Source organism: Argopecten irradians, chromosome 3 (assembly GCF_041381155.1).
Source record: "Argopecten irradians isolate NY chromosome 3, Ai_NY, whole genome shotgun sequence".
Lineage (NCBI taxonomy): Eukaryota > Metazoa > Mollusca > Bivalvia > Pectinida > Pectinidae > Argopecten > Argopecten irradians.
This window is the reverse complement of record NC_091136.1, coordinates 59424299-59441296: the sequence shown is the minus strand read 5'-3', so window position 1 is coordinate 59441296 and position 16998 is coordinate 59424299. Positions and strand designations below refer to the sequence as shown.

General features: G+C 36.5%; 2 protein-coding genes across 8 annotated transcripts in view; both read right to left on the bottom strand.

The window, feature by feature from the left end:
- Positions 1 to 7731, bottom strand: part of LOC138319767 (E3 ubiquitin-protein ligase HECTD1-like) — a 36521-nt gene extending 28790 nt beyond the window's left edge. The window contains 8 exon segments of the mRNA XM_069262901.1: positions 1664 to 1859; positions 3167 to 3238; positions 4680 to 4816; positions 4998 to 5151; positions 5402 to 5577; positions 6748 to 6889; positions 7141 to 7330; positions 7719 to 7731. Coding sequence (XP_069119002.1) covers positions 1664 to 1859; positions 3167 to 3238; positions 4680 to 4816; positions 4998 to 5151; positions 5402 to 5577; positions 6748 to 6889; positions 7141 to 7330; positions 7719 to 7731 — 1080 coding nt within the window.
- Positions 7732 to 14630: 6899 nt separating this feature from the next.
- LOC138319240 (E3 ubiquitin-protein ligase HECTD1-like) overlaps positions 14631 to 16998 on the bottom strand; it is a 76986-nt gene continuing 74618 nt past the window's right edge. For all 7 annotated transcript variants that reach the window (XM_069262243.1, XM_069262247.1, XM_069262248.1 and 4 more), the window contains exons 40-42: positions 16879 to 16972; positions 16497 to 16647; positions 14631 to 16239 (exon numbers count right to left, since the gene is read on the bottom strand). In XM_069262243.1, the coding sequence (XP_069118344.1) occupies positions 15957 to 16239; positions 16497 to 16647; positions 16879 to 16972 (528 nt within the window). In that variant the 3' untranslated portion in view covers positions 14631 to 15956. The remainder of the gene's footprint in view (positions 16240 to 16496; positions 16648 to 16878; positions 16973 to 16998) is intronic.

Genomic DNA, 16998 nt, shown 5'->3' with positions numbered 1-16998 from the left:
CATTGTTAAGGATGTTGAGCAGTGTCTGTACAAGGCCACTATGATACCTACATTGTTAAGGATGTTGAGCAGTGTCTGTACAAGGCCACTATGATACCTACATTGTTAAGGATGTTGAGCAGTGTCTGTACATGGCCACTATGATACCTACATTGTTAAGGATGTTGAGCAGTGTCTGTACAAGGCCACTATGATACCTACATTGTTAAGGATGTTGAGCAGTGTCTGTACGTAGGCCACTATGATACCTACATTGTTTAAGGATGTTGAGCAGTGTCTGTACAAGGCCACTATGATACCTACATTGTTAAGATGTTGAGCAGTGTCTGTTACACTGGCCACTATGATACCTACATTGTTAAGGATGTTGAGCAGTGTCTGTACAAGGCCACTATGATACCTACATTGTTAAGGATGTTGAGCAGTGTCTGTACGAGGCCACTATGATACCTACATTGTTAAGGATGTTGAGCAGTGTCTGTACAAGGCCACTATGATACCTACATTGTTAAGGATGTTGAGCAGTGTCTGTACAAGGCCACTATGATACCTACATTGTTAAGGATGTTGAGCAGTGTCTGTACGAGGCCACTATGATACCTACATTGTTAAGGATGTTGAGCAGTGTCTGTACAAGGCCACTATGATACCTACATTGTTAAGGATGTTGAGCAGTGTCTGTACAAGGCCACTATGATACCTACATTGTTAAGGATGTTGAGCAGTGTCTGTACGAAGGCCACTATGATACCTACATTGTTAAGGATGTTGAGCAGTGTCTGTACATGGCCACTATGATACCTACATTGTTAAGGATGTTGAGCAGTGTCTGTACAAGGCCGCTATGATACCTACATTGTTAAGGATGTTGAGCAGTGTCTGTACAAGGCCACTATGATACCTACATTGTTAAGGCGATGTTGAGCAGTGTGTGTACAAGGCCACTATGATACCTACATTGTTAAGGATGTTGAGCAGTGTCTGTACATGGCCACTATGATACCTACATTTGTTAAGGATGTTGAGCAGTGTCTGTACAAGGCCACTATGATACCTACAATGTTAAGGATGTTGAGCAGTGTCTGTACAAGGCCAATAATATGATACCTACATTGTTAAGGATGTTGAGCAGTGTCTGTACAAGGCCACTATGATACCTACATTGTTAAGGATGTTGAGCAGTGTCTGTACAAGGCCCACTATGATACCTACATTGTTAAGGATGTTGAGCAGTGTCTGTACAAGGCCACTATGATACCTACATTGTTAAGGATGTTGAGCAGTGTCTGTACAAGGCCACTATGATACCTACATTGTTAAGGATGTTGAGCAGTGTCTGTACAAGGCCACTATGGTACCTACATTGTTAAGGATGTTGAGCAGTGTCTGTACAAGGCCACTATGATACCTACATTGTTAAGGATGTTGAGCAGTGTCTGTACGAAGGCCACTATGATACCTACATTGTTAAGGATGTTGAGCAGTGTCTGTACAAGGCCACTATGATACCTACATTGTTAAGGATGTTGAGCAGTGTCTGTACTAGGCCACTATGATACCTACATTGTTAAGGATGTTGAGCAGTGTCTGTACAAGGCCACTATGATACCTACATTGTTAAGGATGTTGAGCAGTGTGTGTACATGGCCACTATGATACCTACATTGTTAAGGATGTTGAGCAGTGTCTGTACTGAGGCCACTATGATACCTACATTGTTAAGGATGTTGAAGGTCTGTATCGAGTGGAGTTCATAGGCTGATACAGTATGGTCTTCTTTTAGGAGTATAAAACAACTCAGTGAGGAGGCCGTCATATCTCTCTGCCCACTCTCTCTGTAATCTCTCCGTCGGGATGGACTGTAACATCCATTACATTATCCTCAAAATATCTCAAAGGAATGTAGCATAATAATCCAATCTCTCCCTCAAAGGAAGGTAGCATGACCATCTAATCTCTCTCCTCTCAAAGGAGAAAGTAAGCATGACCATCCAATCTCTCCCCTCAAAGGAAGATAGCATACCATCCATTATTTTCTCTCACAGGAAGGTAACATAACCATCTAATCTATCTTTCAAAGGAAGGTAGCATAACCATCTAATCCCTCTCTCAAAGGAAGGTAGCATGACCATCTAATCTCTCTCTCAAAGGAAAGTAGCATGACCATCCAATCTCTCCCTCAAAGGAAGGTAGCAAAACCATCTAATCTCTCTCTTAAAGGAAGGTAGCATAACCATCTAATCTCTCTCTCACAGGAAGGTAGCATAACCATCAAATCTCTTCCTCAAAAGGAAGGTACATGACCATCCCAATCTCTCCATCAAAGGAAGGTAGCATGACCATCTAATCTCTTCCTCAACAGGAAGGTAGCATGACCATCCAATCTCTCCCTCAAAGGAAGGTAGCATGAACCATCCAATCTCTCTCAAAGGAAGGTTGCATGACCATCTAATCTCTCTCTCACAGGAAGGTAGCATAACCATCTAATCTCTCTCTCAAAGGAAGGGTAGCATGACCATCTAATCTAACTCTCACACAGGAAGGTAGCATAGCCCATCTAATCTCACTCTCACAGAAAAGGTAGCATAACCATCTAATCTCTCTCTCAAAGGAAGGTAGCATGACCATCTAAAATCATCTCTCTCACAGGAAGGTAGCATAACCATCTAATCTCTCTCTCAAAAGGAAGGTAGCATGACCATACTTATCTATCTCTCACACAGAAGGTAGCATAACCATCTAATCTCTCTCTCAAAGGAAGGTAGCATGACCATCTAATCTAATCTCTCACACAGGAAGGTAGCATAACCACTAATCTCTCCTCTCAAAAGGAAGGAATACATGACCATAGATCCAATATCCTCCCTTAAAGGAAGGTAGCATTAACAAAACCTATCTACCAATTCTCTCTCTATTGGGAAAAAACGAAAACATGCAGTTATCACATTACGAGTCTTTTCACCTGACAAAGAAATGTTTTATAATAAGTTCTAGAAAATAATATTCTGCTGGTTTTTTTTTATAAGACATTTAATATCCAAATTAAGTCGACAAAAACAAAATGAAAACATTGTTGTGTAGAAATCTCACTCTGACTTTCTTAGACTGATCTGTTTGGCACATGCAGCTTCCAGTTGTTATTGTACTATGTACGTATCTTGGCTACAACACCACACGTGGCATAGCCTCTGCTGCCATGAAGTAATCCTCATAGATCTCACGAAGCTTGGTGTCGAACCTGTTGATATAAGATGATATTCTTCTTTAACTTCCAAACTACCAACTATTGATCAATTATATATCTTTATTTTAAAACCTGCTGACAGAACATTTCAGTCATTATAAATTACAACCAAATTATTTCTTTAACGCCACTCACAACTTACAACTTAAACCAGCAACACAATCTTTACCCATGGCTTATTGTGACAATTGAATCATAGGTTCTTCACTTGTTTTTTTGATTTCTTCTGTTTTTGAACGGAACTTTTTGCTTTTCTTTCCACCCCAGCCTGATGCAAATTCTGGTCCAAGTGATGTCTCCGCATGTAGAAAGTATGTTTGCGTACCACGATTGGATTTCGGAAGAATGAAAACCTTGTAAGTCGCCTCCTCTCATTATGTTGGCCTGCTGTATCAAACATAACTAGATTCTTCCCAAAGTCTAGTGCATTCAACAATCTGGGATGTACCAAGGTCTAGGTCATCAAGAAACTGTGATATACCAAACTCTAAAGATCAATCAACAAACTAGAGACTTATACCAAGGTCTAGGTCTATCAACACATCTGGGAGTGTACCGAAGGTCGTTGGACATCAACAAAACTTGGATATACAATGGGGCTAGGTCATCCACCAACAGATATTTACCAAAGCTCTAAGTCATCATAAAAACTAAGATAGTCAATACCAAGGTTCTAGGTCATCAACAAACTGTGATATACACAAAGTCTAGGTCATCAACAAACTGGAATATTACCAAGGTCTATATCATCAACAAACTGGGATATACCAAGGTCCTAGGTTCCTATCAACAAAACTAGATATACCAATGCTCTATGTCATTTAAAAGTGAATAAAACAATTGTTTAGGTTTATCAACAATGAACAAACTAAAATACGCGTCTAAAAGTCAACTAATTCGGTTTTTATGGATAGAATGAAATAAGATATGACTAAAATAAGGTAAATGTCATTCTGAATCAACAAAAGGAAGATACCCGATTCACTAAAGTTTAAAGTCAGCCGTACATCAAAAAAAAACTTCTAATCCACTAATGTTTTTAAAGATAACAAAGAAAAGGTATCCTCTGACGCAAATTGCAATTTACATTCATGTGTCCCAAACAATGAAGTTGGAAATAATTTCAAAAAGGGAAAAGTAATCAAGAATTTATTCTCAGTCAGCAAAAATGTCTTTATAATGGTATAGAACACTTACAAATAGCAGCTTGAACATAATGCTTACAGTGCAACACAGTTATCTTAAAACCTGAATTGTTTATACGAGATGTGTCCAGCTAATTACGAAAGATAGAAGTGGAAAATAAATAAAAATAAATAATGAAGAAAAACTAACATTATGCTCAAACATAAACTGTTTTCCAAATCAGGTTTAAAAAAAAACCAAAATGTAGGAAAACCAAAGTAACAAAAGAATAGATAAAATAAAAGAATACATATCATCACCATTTGTTCCAAACAGCATTGGAGTATATGAATTTTCTCCCCCCTCCTTCTTACAGCTGTAGTGACCAATCTTGCCTATGACCATAGCTGGGTGAGGAGGTTCTGGAGGAAAGGATGTAGCCGCTGACTAGGGAGTAACAGATTTGATCAGAACTTATGGCAACGTTGAAGCTTCTTCTAGAACTCTCCTCTCTCCCTCCTTTCCAGAGTCTGTCTGGTCGCTCCTTTCTAACTGGCCAGACTGGTATACATTGTGGGCGAGCTTATCTGTCCAGAATAGAAATGCGGAAAACCAGCCATGTACTAACCAATTGCTCAAGGTTTCCAAAGCCTGCAAGCGTCCGCTCCATCAAAAGTACAGACAGTCCACGACTATCGAACCATACACCAGTCCTTCCAATGATAAGACGTCCTTGTTGGCTGATCAAGTGGCATCCTCCTGCAGCTGTCTCATCTTCGTCGCTGAGGTCAAAGTTGAGATATATTTGTAAAAGGGATTGTTGGGTGAAAATTTAATAATTAAAACAGAAGCTAACATTAGTAGTTGATTCATAAGACAGATACAATGGAGTAACAAAATTACTGCAGAGACAGAACAAATAACTTCTGTTGTGAGCGGATAGATAGATGGTGAAAGCTGAGTGGTGTATAACACAGGCCAGGTACACCTCAGGCAGGTCATACAGGAATCAATTAGTAATTACACGCCTACCTTGTCTTCCTATAGCAGTGGTCACCTTCCCCTTCCGCCTCCTCCAATTGGACCACCAGGGACAACACTCTCCCAAACAGGCCCAGACGGGCAAAATGTTCAAGGAATACATCCTGACCCTTGGACATCAGGTCCTTAATGATGAACAGCACCACTTGGTGACCTTCATCATCCTCCTAGGTTAAAATACAGTTAATGCTGTACAATATCTCATTTCCTATACAAGACATGGCATCTTATTTCTATAGTGGAATCTGTCAAGTAACAGACCAACATGTATTCGATTCTATCCCGTATGGACAGTTTTATATGGTTGATTTTATATGTTAAACAAGAGACCCATGGGCCGTAACGGTCATCTGACTATTGGCACAATACAACACCTCAAAGAATATAGCTGTAGCAAACAATTAAAGCAATGCAAAAGAACTCTTATCATAGAAGAAGTTGAGGTTCTGATATATTTGATGAATTAGACCATGAATAAAGGTCCCTTGATCCTCAGCATGCTACAAGTCCAATATCCATTTTCTAGGCTTCTTAATTATTTACTAGAAATCGTTTAAAGATGTTAGCCTATTTGATCCCAGTCACCTTGAATGAAGGTCAAGTTTATTCATTTGAACAAACTCGCATTGGAAGCCTTCATCCCAGCATGCTGCAGGCCCAATATAAGTATCCTGGACTTTTTCGGTTCCTGAGAAGAAGTCGTTAGAAGATTTTAGCTTATTTGAACCATGTGACCTTGAATGAAAGTCAAGGTCATTCATTTGGACAAACTTGGTAGCCCTTTATCCCAGCATGTCACAGGCTCAATATCATGTCTCTAGACCTCTTAGTTATTCACAAGAAGTCGTTTCAAGATTTTAGCCTATTTGACTCTGTGACTTTGAATTAAGGTCACGTCATTGATTTAAAGATGCTCCACCGCTGACAAATGGTACTTTTCCACTATCAAAAACAAGAGCAAAAACAATTGAACAAAGTCGGTAGCCCTTCAACCCAGCATGTTACAGGCCAAATATCAGTACCCTGGGCCTTTCGGTTATTGAGAAGAAGTCGTCTGAATGAAAAGTTTATACCACGGCACATGACAGCAGACCATGCATGATGACCTAAAAATGTCAAATTTGCATGAAACATTTGCTTATAACTTCAAATGATTAAATACAAAGATGTTGATAACATATTAGAATATGGAATGTGATAGAAATTCAATGGCAAAATTAGAAAACACAAAATTTTACTCTGAAAAATGTGGTCAGCCCTATATTGCTAATTAAGACCAAGTTTTACTCTACGATAACAAGTCTATAGGGAGATATCTTACAAAACAAAAAATTTACCTCATGATCCAACACATTAGCCATGACCTCTGTCAGGGATCCAGCAAAGTTGGACACATAAAACTCTGGATTGCACATATCTCCCAGTAATGGGTTCGTTACATAGTGGATCATCTTCTTAAGTAGTGAAAGACTAGATTTTCTGTGGAAAAAAACGAAGAAAAATCAGATTAGTGAGAAGTCTTTATTATATTGAGAATGGGAGAAAATGATTTTGGTGTAAAATAAAGCATACAGAGTATTCAAGAAACAATACAATTGAGCAATCCAATCACACAATTTATCATTTAAAGTGACTTTGACAGTGATTTTAACCTTGATATGAAACTCCAACCTGACAATTACGGGAGGATTGAACGACAAACTGTCGAAAGTATCTGATTTAATACTTACCTAACAGAGGGTAACATAGTGCTCTGGAATACATGAGTAAATACTGGTAGGAGTTGTTTGAGGTAGAGAGGGGCCACCTCTGGGTCACCCTTAGGTTCCTCAGAATCTTCTTCTTTCTCCACTACCTCTTCTTCCTTCTTCTTCTCCACCTCAGCGGCTACTTCCCTGTTTACTGGTACCATCCACTCAGCTGTAACACACAAACGTCTTATAAATCAACACTCACAACATATACATGTTTCTGACTGTCCTTCTCATCATATAGTCAATGTAATCTAATCTTAGGAAATGGTGGTATACATTTGTCCTTTTGCTGACTTCAGGAGCAACAAACATCTATTTTCCAAGAATGAACTACACAATTAAAGCAACAACTTTACATTTATCACTACTTCTCTACATAACTACACAGTTACACATAGTATGTAATGTAAACCTCTCCCTTTATAGTATAACGTAGATATCAGAGACTATTCACAAGTGTCACCTTTTATTCCCTTTTACACATCTCTGTAATTTTTTTCACAGAGTAGCTGTTACATTTCTGTATATATTGAGTTATGTCCCTTTTTATTCACAATCTGTTGTCATTTTTAGTCACATTGTAGCTAATTTGATCATTGTTTGCTTTGTTACAGACCAACAAAGCTTAGACACTCCAGGCCTGGACCTGTTCCCATGGGAGCTGATGGTAAGTTACTTATTCTTTTGTTCTGATATATCAATTAGCCAATATATATCGTCTATATCTCCATTGTCCAGGTCTTTTAGTAGATATATGTGGATGTGATTTCTATTCTTTTGACAATGAATACTACCAGCAGCAGTCATTTTCTAATTCTTTGATTATATTTATGTCTGTCATTTTAATGGACAGTATAATTAGTGAAACAGCTCACTTTATAAGATAAGTAACCAAATAATATGTACATATCAAAATTGAGCATTTGAAATCTGTCATATTGGACACCTTTACATAACTTCTAACATCTGTCCATATAGAACATTGCCATGTTACATATTTTAATAGACATTCCTGTTGAATTCATACAGATTTCTTGCCGATGATGATTTATGTGTTGGTACACTGTGGGTTTGTGACGGCGGAGATCGAGTCGGACTATATCTGGGGGCTCATCCATCCATCTCTGTTGAATGGAGAGGGTGGCTACTATCTCACCTCTCTCAGCAGTGCTGTACTCGTCCTCAAAAAGTTCCGCGACATGCAGGAAACACAGACTAACGCAACATGAGGTACTGACTATGATTCTGTATTTCATTATAGAAAAAAAATGATTTACTTTTAAGAGGGAAAATGGGTAAATATGTCTCAAATCAAAATTTCCTTTAATGCTGGTAATCCTAAAACTCTTATCAGTTTAAAACTATTCTGTATTACTAAATTCTAGATAAATCAATATTAATTGATGGCATGATACTATTCTATTGTTTAGAGATATTATTGATGGCATTTCTATTGTGTTGGTTGATAATATAATATTGTTATTCAGGGTCACCTACCAGGTATAGAGGACATACAAGGCTTCCTGAAGATTGCCATCCCTGATGAACTGAGAGACAGTATCATCTGGAAAAACACTGCCTGTCCGACCCAAAATGCATACCAAGGATTGTCTGTAAGTTGTGAATGTCATTTAGTGTTTGTATTGATACAAAAATACAATTATTCAATATTTCTATTTTTTTTAAAAAAAGAAGAAAATATGAGAAATGATACAGAAATGATATTTTACCTTTTGTATACCTTTATAGGTTAAAAACACTGATAGCCCACAAATTCAAGGTGACCAGACCCCCAGGACCTACGGCCTCTATATACTCATCAAGGGAGAAGGGTGAGTTTCTCTGACAAATACATAAGAATACAAGTGTTAGAATCTTACAGTACAAGTGTTTATTTTGGTTGCAGTCACTTAGGAAAGCTGAGAGGACGGGAGGCATTTGCCGAGTCAAGCCTAGGCTTTCAGTGTCGAGCACCAAAATAAAAATAAGCTTGTTATGAGGTAAGATACTAACCTACGTGTAATCATGTTTATCCTGCCAACCCCACTTAGGCATTTCAAAAACTGTAAAGCATAAACTTGACAGTTATTTACTATGGTTTTTCAGCTTCGAAGCCGATACCTCGTGCATCTTTTAAGCGGCGGTAGAAGATTTCCATTCAGAAAAACTGAATGAGAGTGTACTACTATTTACTGGCCGTGGGAATTTAAATAAGGCGCATGTCACAAACAGGTATCCTCATTAGTTATACATTTTAGAAATAACAATGAAAAGCAAAATGGAACATACTAAAAAAAACAATAAAATACCCATATAAAGATTACATAAACAAATACTTACTATCCATTTATTCCTGAGCCAAGAAAAAGACGACCAACAGGTGCCCGCCAAAAACGAGATTGTACTATAAGCGTAAAAAAGACTTCAATCCGGTAGAATGTTACTTGTTGTGTCACGTTTTAGCGGGACTTGAAAGTACAGTTTCCATTTCACTTCGGAATGTTCAGTTTCTGGGTCAAGATTAGAAAAAGTTTCCGACAGATAAGTAACCAAAATACACGTGAAACGTAATTGACGGATTAAGCATTTTGGAATTGAACGGATAAAAGCAACAAGTTTTATCCGCTGTAGTTTATCGGTCAGTATTTGTGGAACAGTAGCAGGATATCAAATCCCATGTGCAGTCTCTGCAACATAATATATAAAAATTTATTAGTTATATATATCGATTATAAAAATGCTTTTCCACTCATGTAGCAAAAGATTCATAATATGATTGAACAGTGTTTCCCATTTTGAACACTCAAAATTAACGTAGAGGTAATTTCAAAAAAGTTTAACCCCATCAGATACCATCCAGGTGCCGCGTGGGGTATCACATTTAAATTAAAAAGAAAATTTATTGAATCTGTTATCCAAAAACTTTGAGATGAAATCCTAAATGTAGAAGTTGGTGATTTATTTTTGTAGATGAGGCGACTGCCCTAGTAGTCAGAAAATCCTCCATATCTTGACAAAATGAACACCATAACAACAAGAAAGAACTGTGAGTTTTTGCCAACAAAGGCGAACATCAGGCCAACATTGTGCATGGCCCGTGTCGCTGCCAAAATGAACAACTGGACGAAGTGTGATAATAGCTAAATAAAAGACGTGACCATCAATACAGCAGTAACCATATGGTTCATTGTGTCGGCAAAAGATTAATTTCAGTAGTCGTCTTCCACTTTAAAGGAGGATAAATCTACCTACTGACCAACACCCGAGGCTGTAAACACGTGGAGCTGGTGAGGAGAGACAAACTTTGAGTCTAAAAACAGAGAATTTTGTGGAGCCTTCATGGTTTTAAAAAAGTTTTTAAAGTCAAACTGTTTGTGCAACAAATAATCAGCGTTTATATTTATCGTATCGTTCTTCCTCAACAAATTCTACGGTGTGTTTTAAACAGGTAAAGAGCTGTGGATACTAGTGGACGTCTATATTGATGGTGTGAAATGTCCATGATAGCATAGATCAGAGTGATCTTTCAAAACAAAACAGTGGAAAACAGTAGGCACACACATCCATGCTTGTATCAGGATTAACCTACAAGCAGTACACATGAGTGAGAAATGGTAACATCAATCATTAAAATCTGTAGTAAACAAATTAAACCTGAAAGGTATTCAACCCAATTATAAATTGAAAAGGATGAAACATCAGATAGTTTCCAGTTTTACTTACCGGTAGGTTGTATGGAATTTTGTAATATGTATTGCCAGAATGACACTCACACCAACCCTGCAATATCCCAGAATCTTGATCCAGGTCAAGCCAGATTCAAAAACACTGTTGACACAGCCAGCAAATGATTTCTCTTTTCCTTGGAAAAACCATTTACAATTATATATATGAGCAAATACATTTTAACATCCCTAACATCACACAAGTTAACACAACATGGCTCAATTGTATCAAACTTCAGTAACTTTTAACCGAGTCTAAACCTCTGAAAATCCTCAAAATTATCTAAAAATTCTCTGGAATAGGTCATTTTTCATACAATTTATGAAGATGAAACCAAAATTCAAGTTGAACTCACCTACACTAACCTTATATACTTTCAACAATTAAACTACCATAGGGAGGTAAATATCTAATCTTTTAAAAAAACAAAAACAAATTGTACAATTGGGCCCGAACAATTGGTAGCAAGAATAGATTAATATGTAATTGTATAACATTACATTTTTATACCAATAACTTTGGTCAAGTTTTAAGTGTTATCATTACGTTTATATTTTATATTTACATGGTGAAAATTATTCCTGAAAATGTCACACAGCTTTAGATTTTGGCCGAATGTGTATATGTAGAGAGGTGTCCGGAGTAAATGGTATTACACACAATTTATTAACAAACTTTGTACCTATCCATTCAATACATTGAAAAATTTGGATCAGTTTTATTAGCATATCATGGTACATGGGACTCGAGGGAGTTTCGCTGGCAGGATATTCATGTCATCATCACTGTTCTTTATATCTTCCATCGACAGGAACAATAATACTCTCCCTCCAAGATTTAAACATGTATTGGTGAATAAGTGGCATATATTTTAGTATACAGTTTTTTTTTTTTACAATATTGTAACTCTTATGTTTCGTAAACCAACTTGGTCCGTCAAGCTCAATACCTGCCCAACCCTCCCCTAAATTTTAGGGGTAGACACCCGAGAGACTTTGAGAGCCCAAAAATTAAGGCCATTTTAGCAATTCCCAAATAATTTTATATACGAAAATGACCAAATATTCTGACAAAACCAACCAGAAAGAAAACAGGTCAAAAATTTCAAAAAAAATCAATCCATACTTTTCTATCATATGGGGTTACCAAAGTATAAGCATTTCATGCGGTTAATAAGTTTAAACATCATGAAATTGTACCCTCAAAAAAAGTTATTTTCAAAAAGTTTGGCATGTATGCAAGCTATTCTCTCTGATTTCTGACCCTTCTGTGGAAATCCATGACTTCTATTTCTACAGGAGTATTTTATAAAAAAACAGGTTAAAGGTTTGACATACACTCTACAAAACCGTTGAAATCAGACCAATGTTTTTGGTATTTTCACGAACCCTTAATAAACAAAGTTGTATTTGTCCAAAGAGGTCCCTATAGACATACTTATTGTGTATAACATTTTGAATAACAATGTAACAATCAAAGTACTCATGTATTTAAAATTATATTGTGAAGTTGAACAGGGTAGACAATCACAATCTTATCAAACAATCCTCATTGCCAAAGGACTCTTAGGCACGAATTAAAATCTTCATAAGTTGTAAATTTTTAAATCTTATAGAATTTCTATCTGTTATTATAACTACATACATTTTTACTGAAATCCTTTTGTGATATATTAATGGATTTAATACAGAAAAAACACATTATTTTAAAGTATACAGAAATCTTGATAAGAGATAGTTGCTATATAGTTAAACAACAGCTACAATAATATAGTAATAGGCATTTTCCACTAAAAAAAATTGTTAATTGCTTTGCATTCTCAATCAACCAAAAAAGCTGAACTAAATCTAAGGCCCTTTACATTAATTAAGATGAATAAAGAAATTACACGTAATGTTTTGGTTGATTATTTACTTTGAAATTTGTGACGCTGAGAAATGATTCAATTACTAATATTGACACAAGTCAATTTTATGTATGTGTAACTAAAAGAGTACTTTGTCCAATCCTCATAGGCTGTTTGTTATGTTAGCGTGTACATATGTGCATTTGTTAATTGTTACCAAACTGTGCCATAAATCACGTCCACAGAAACATTCAGTGTTATCAATGAACGTGGTATACATTTTTCTTCCTGAATGAGACCAAGGTATTTTGCCATTGAAAAAAGGTTGACTGCAATTTTGAGTAGCTGCCAATATCATATCTAACTGCTTGAGAAATGTAATTTTATTTGTTCTATGTTTATTACATGTGCTATACAGAGGTGTTTTGAGGCGGGGTATACACATGAGTGTTAAAACTGTTATGGTGTGTGTGCGACATGATTACACATTAGTGGTACACTGTTACTGGTGTAGATGTTATATTAGGTGTGCCATTAATGTTGATGTTTACTGATCGGTAGCCTTTTGGTGTTAATTTAAAGATTTATTGACCTCTAGCCTGATCACTAGGTTAGATGTTGGTGTTAATGTAAAGATTGATTAACCTCTAGCCTGATCATCAGGTTAGATGTTGGTGTTAATGTAAAGATTTATTGACCTCTAGCCTGATCACCCAGGTTAGTTGTTGGTGTTTATGTAAAGATTTATCGACCTCTAGCCTGATCATCAGGTTAGATGTTGGTGTTAATGTAAAGATTTATTGACCTATAGCCTGATCACCAGGCTACTTGTTGGTGTTAATGTAAAAGATTTATTGACCACTCTAGCCTGATCATCAGGTTAGATGTTGGTGTTAATGTAAAGATTTATTGACCTATAGCCTGATCACCAGGTTAGATGTTGGTGTTAATGTAAAGATTGGTTAACCTCTAGCCTGATCACCAGGTTAGATGTTGGTGTTAATGTAAAGATTTATTGACCTTTAGCCTGATAACCAGGCTATTAGTTGTTGGTGTTAATGTAAAGTTATATCAACCTGTGACCTGGAGACCAGGCTAGTTGTTGGTGTTAATGTAAAGTTAGTTTTATTAACCTGTAGTCTCACAACCCAGGTTATGTGATGTAAATTTTTTATTGACCTGTAGCCTGATCACCAGACTAGAGACCTGTTTTTGATGTTAATTTTAATCATAGTATGTTTGAAGACATATAGCTTTAAGTTACTACAGCATGTGTAAATTGTTTTCAGAATGTTATTTACAATCAATACTGTCATGACATAATAAAATGTTTATAAATTGTGTAGAAAGTTTTTGTTTTTCATCAGATTAAATATTTAGCGATCTGATTAAACCCGACAGATAGTTGTTAAGAGCAATGTGAAAGAAGAGTATGAATATTAGTTCCGTAAAAATTCCAGTTTCCGAAGAGTTATTTTCCTTATAAGTTATTTTTTAATTCACAAATACATCTTGTAGGTCACTTAAGTGATTTAGTATTCAAAGTTTGGCGAGTATCAGACCGATAGATTTTGACAAATCTAAATGCAAGTTTTAATCTGTGCCATTCAGCATCCCTAAATTTCACTGCATCTATGTTCTATTCTCATGGTCAAATCCTGCAGCACATGGGGTTTTTTTGTATAGTCGAATATTGACACGGTTGCAAAAACACTCCATATCGTGAATTTCAATTGTGAAGGAGACATTAGAACTGAGTTTTGGAGTATCTTATCTTATCTTGGAGTTTCAAACACCTTTGGTTGATTCGCAAAAATCAACACTGGCCGACCAAGATTGACAAAATATTGCTGTACATGTGTATCGTTTTACAAAGAACACAAACAACAAAGAGTTGTAGTTATTGTGATTGCACAGGCATTTAATACAAACTTCTACCAAAACAAGTGTATCACATTGATTTCATTACATCTCTTTTGAACGTATGACAACTCTTGGTTGTTTCAAAAGCATGTGATAGAATTACTCAAAACAATAAATAGGCTTCCAATTCACTGGAACAATACAAAAAAAGTTAAAAGTATTAAAATCTTTTAACAACAAACAACGATAATTTGTTTATATAATCCAGGTGTAACACAAACAGTTACAGAGAATATGTCAAGCACTTGGATAAATATGTCTTCTCAGCTACACAACAGACACAATGTCCTAACATCTCCTCTATACCACAGCTGGATTTAATTCACAGTGATTCATCTATTTGTTTCATGATTTATAATTAAAATCCTCTGTATTATCTCCCTTACATTCCTAGGTATTATCTCCCTTACATATCGACCTGTTAATGTAATCATCAATTCCTCATATATCACAAAAGTTTCCACTCAGGAAAATTATACTCGGTACATTGTGTGCAGTGCTAGAATTTTCAAGAGAATAACTTGAACATGATTTAAAACAAATTTTACATCCCTGACAAGTGACATAAAGACCTTACTATCACATACAAATGTACATACAGTGTTACACCCAACCTAACACACTCATACAGACAACTCCCTCTCAAACATTCATAGTGAATTTAGGCAAAAAATGTCTCCTTGAAAATACTGGTATTAAATTAAAGAAACTGAGTTATCAAACCACACATTATTTAAAGCTTACCAAAAGTAACCCAAGCATTAATGTTGAGAATTAAATGATAATGTGATGAGGGATATACAAGTTTCCCTAATTTCCTTAATGTGACTGTCTATAATTCACATGTGGTTTCATTGTTCTCAAAGATCACACATTCTAATCCAGTATATGATACTCATCGCATATGATTCAGACTTCTTTAATGTGAGCCTTTACAGCCAAAACGTATTTCACGCATTCACACCAACTTAGTGATCAGAGTTGAAAATCAACCTTGTACTCTTCAATAGACCTTGCTTAAAACCCTAGCGTCATCGAATATCAAAACTTGTTACCAATAAAGGTCATTCATAATTCAAGTATTAGATACTAAAGTGTAAGCTTGGGAAATGAAAGCTGTAAATACTGAGCTAAGTCATCCGTGATGACTGGCATGATAGTCAAACATCTGTCCACACCAACTATAGGGCAAGTTCAGTAGGTGGTTGAAGATTCTGGTTTTATCACACAACCACATCTTCACCAGGAGTTTCCATTCTGAATGTAAACTTCTTAGACATAGCTAACGACAACCTCATCAGTTCAGATGGAACCCCTTTTCACTGGTGGCGTCTAGGAGTTTCTGGCGTAGGATATCCTCCGAAGAGTACTCTGGTAATTTGAGATAGTGAACACACGTGTTGACTGACGGATAGCTTGAGTCACTTCCATCCACTTTCCTAACGACAGTCAGGCGAGGGTGGAGATTAGCAAAACCACCTGGTGGTAAGGAAGAACATCCGGTTGTAAATTGTAGGAACGCCTTCCTCTCATCAGCATTCAGACTAGTCATAACATTGACAAAGCGTTGGAACCCAGGGCTGGAATAAACAAATATCAATTTCAATTATAAAGTGTGTACAAAACATTCCATATATCACCATCTCCTCATTCTTTTACTCTCGCTTGACTCATTTTTGGTTAGTAAACTTCTAGTGCTTAAGCCTTATCTTAGAAACTTTTGTACATTTTGCTTTTTCTCTTTTATTCGTAGACATCTTCATCTCATTTGCGGTTTATTCTTTTAATTTTAATCAATATCCCTAAATCTGTGTATATATAGTGTAACCCTACTGACCTGTCCCTGGTGTAGCCCAGCTTGGGCTCAGTGTAGTTGAGGACGTCCTCCCGTGTCCACACTGGTGCCTGTTCCCCACACATCAGTGTAGCCAGCTCTGTAGGACTAAAGGAGTGTAGCTTGTCCATACTGAACACCTCATCAAACCCAGCTGGAAAACATGGAAATATAAAGATGAAAAAATCCCATATAAAGATCAAATCCCAGTGTTAAATTGAACATGGTCAAACCATAGTATCCTGGTCAAAATGGCAACATTCGAAAATACCCAGTAAATTACTTCATCAAACCCACTTCAGACTACGGAGTTTACAGTATAGAGTACAAAGTTAACTTCAAGAACTCATCAGTCTGTTTCTCAAATTGAAAAGAATAGATATACCTTTGAAAGCATCCAGTTGGTGTCTGATTCCACTGTTAAGACAGAAGTCAGTGACCAGATCAACATATTCATCCACGTTCTCCAGATTCACCTCCTGTAGAACAGGCATTAAATTGCATG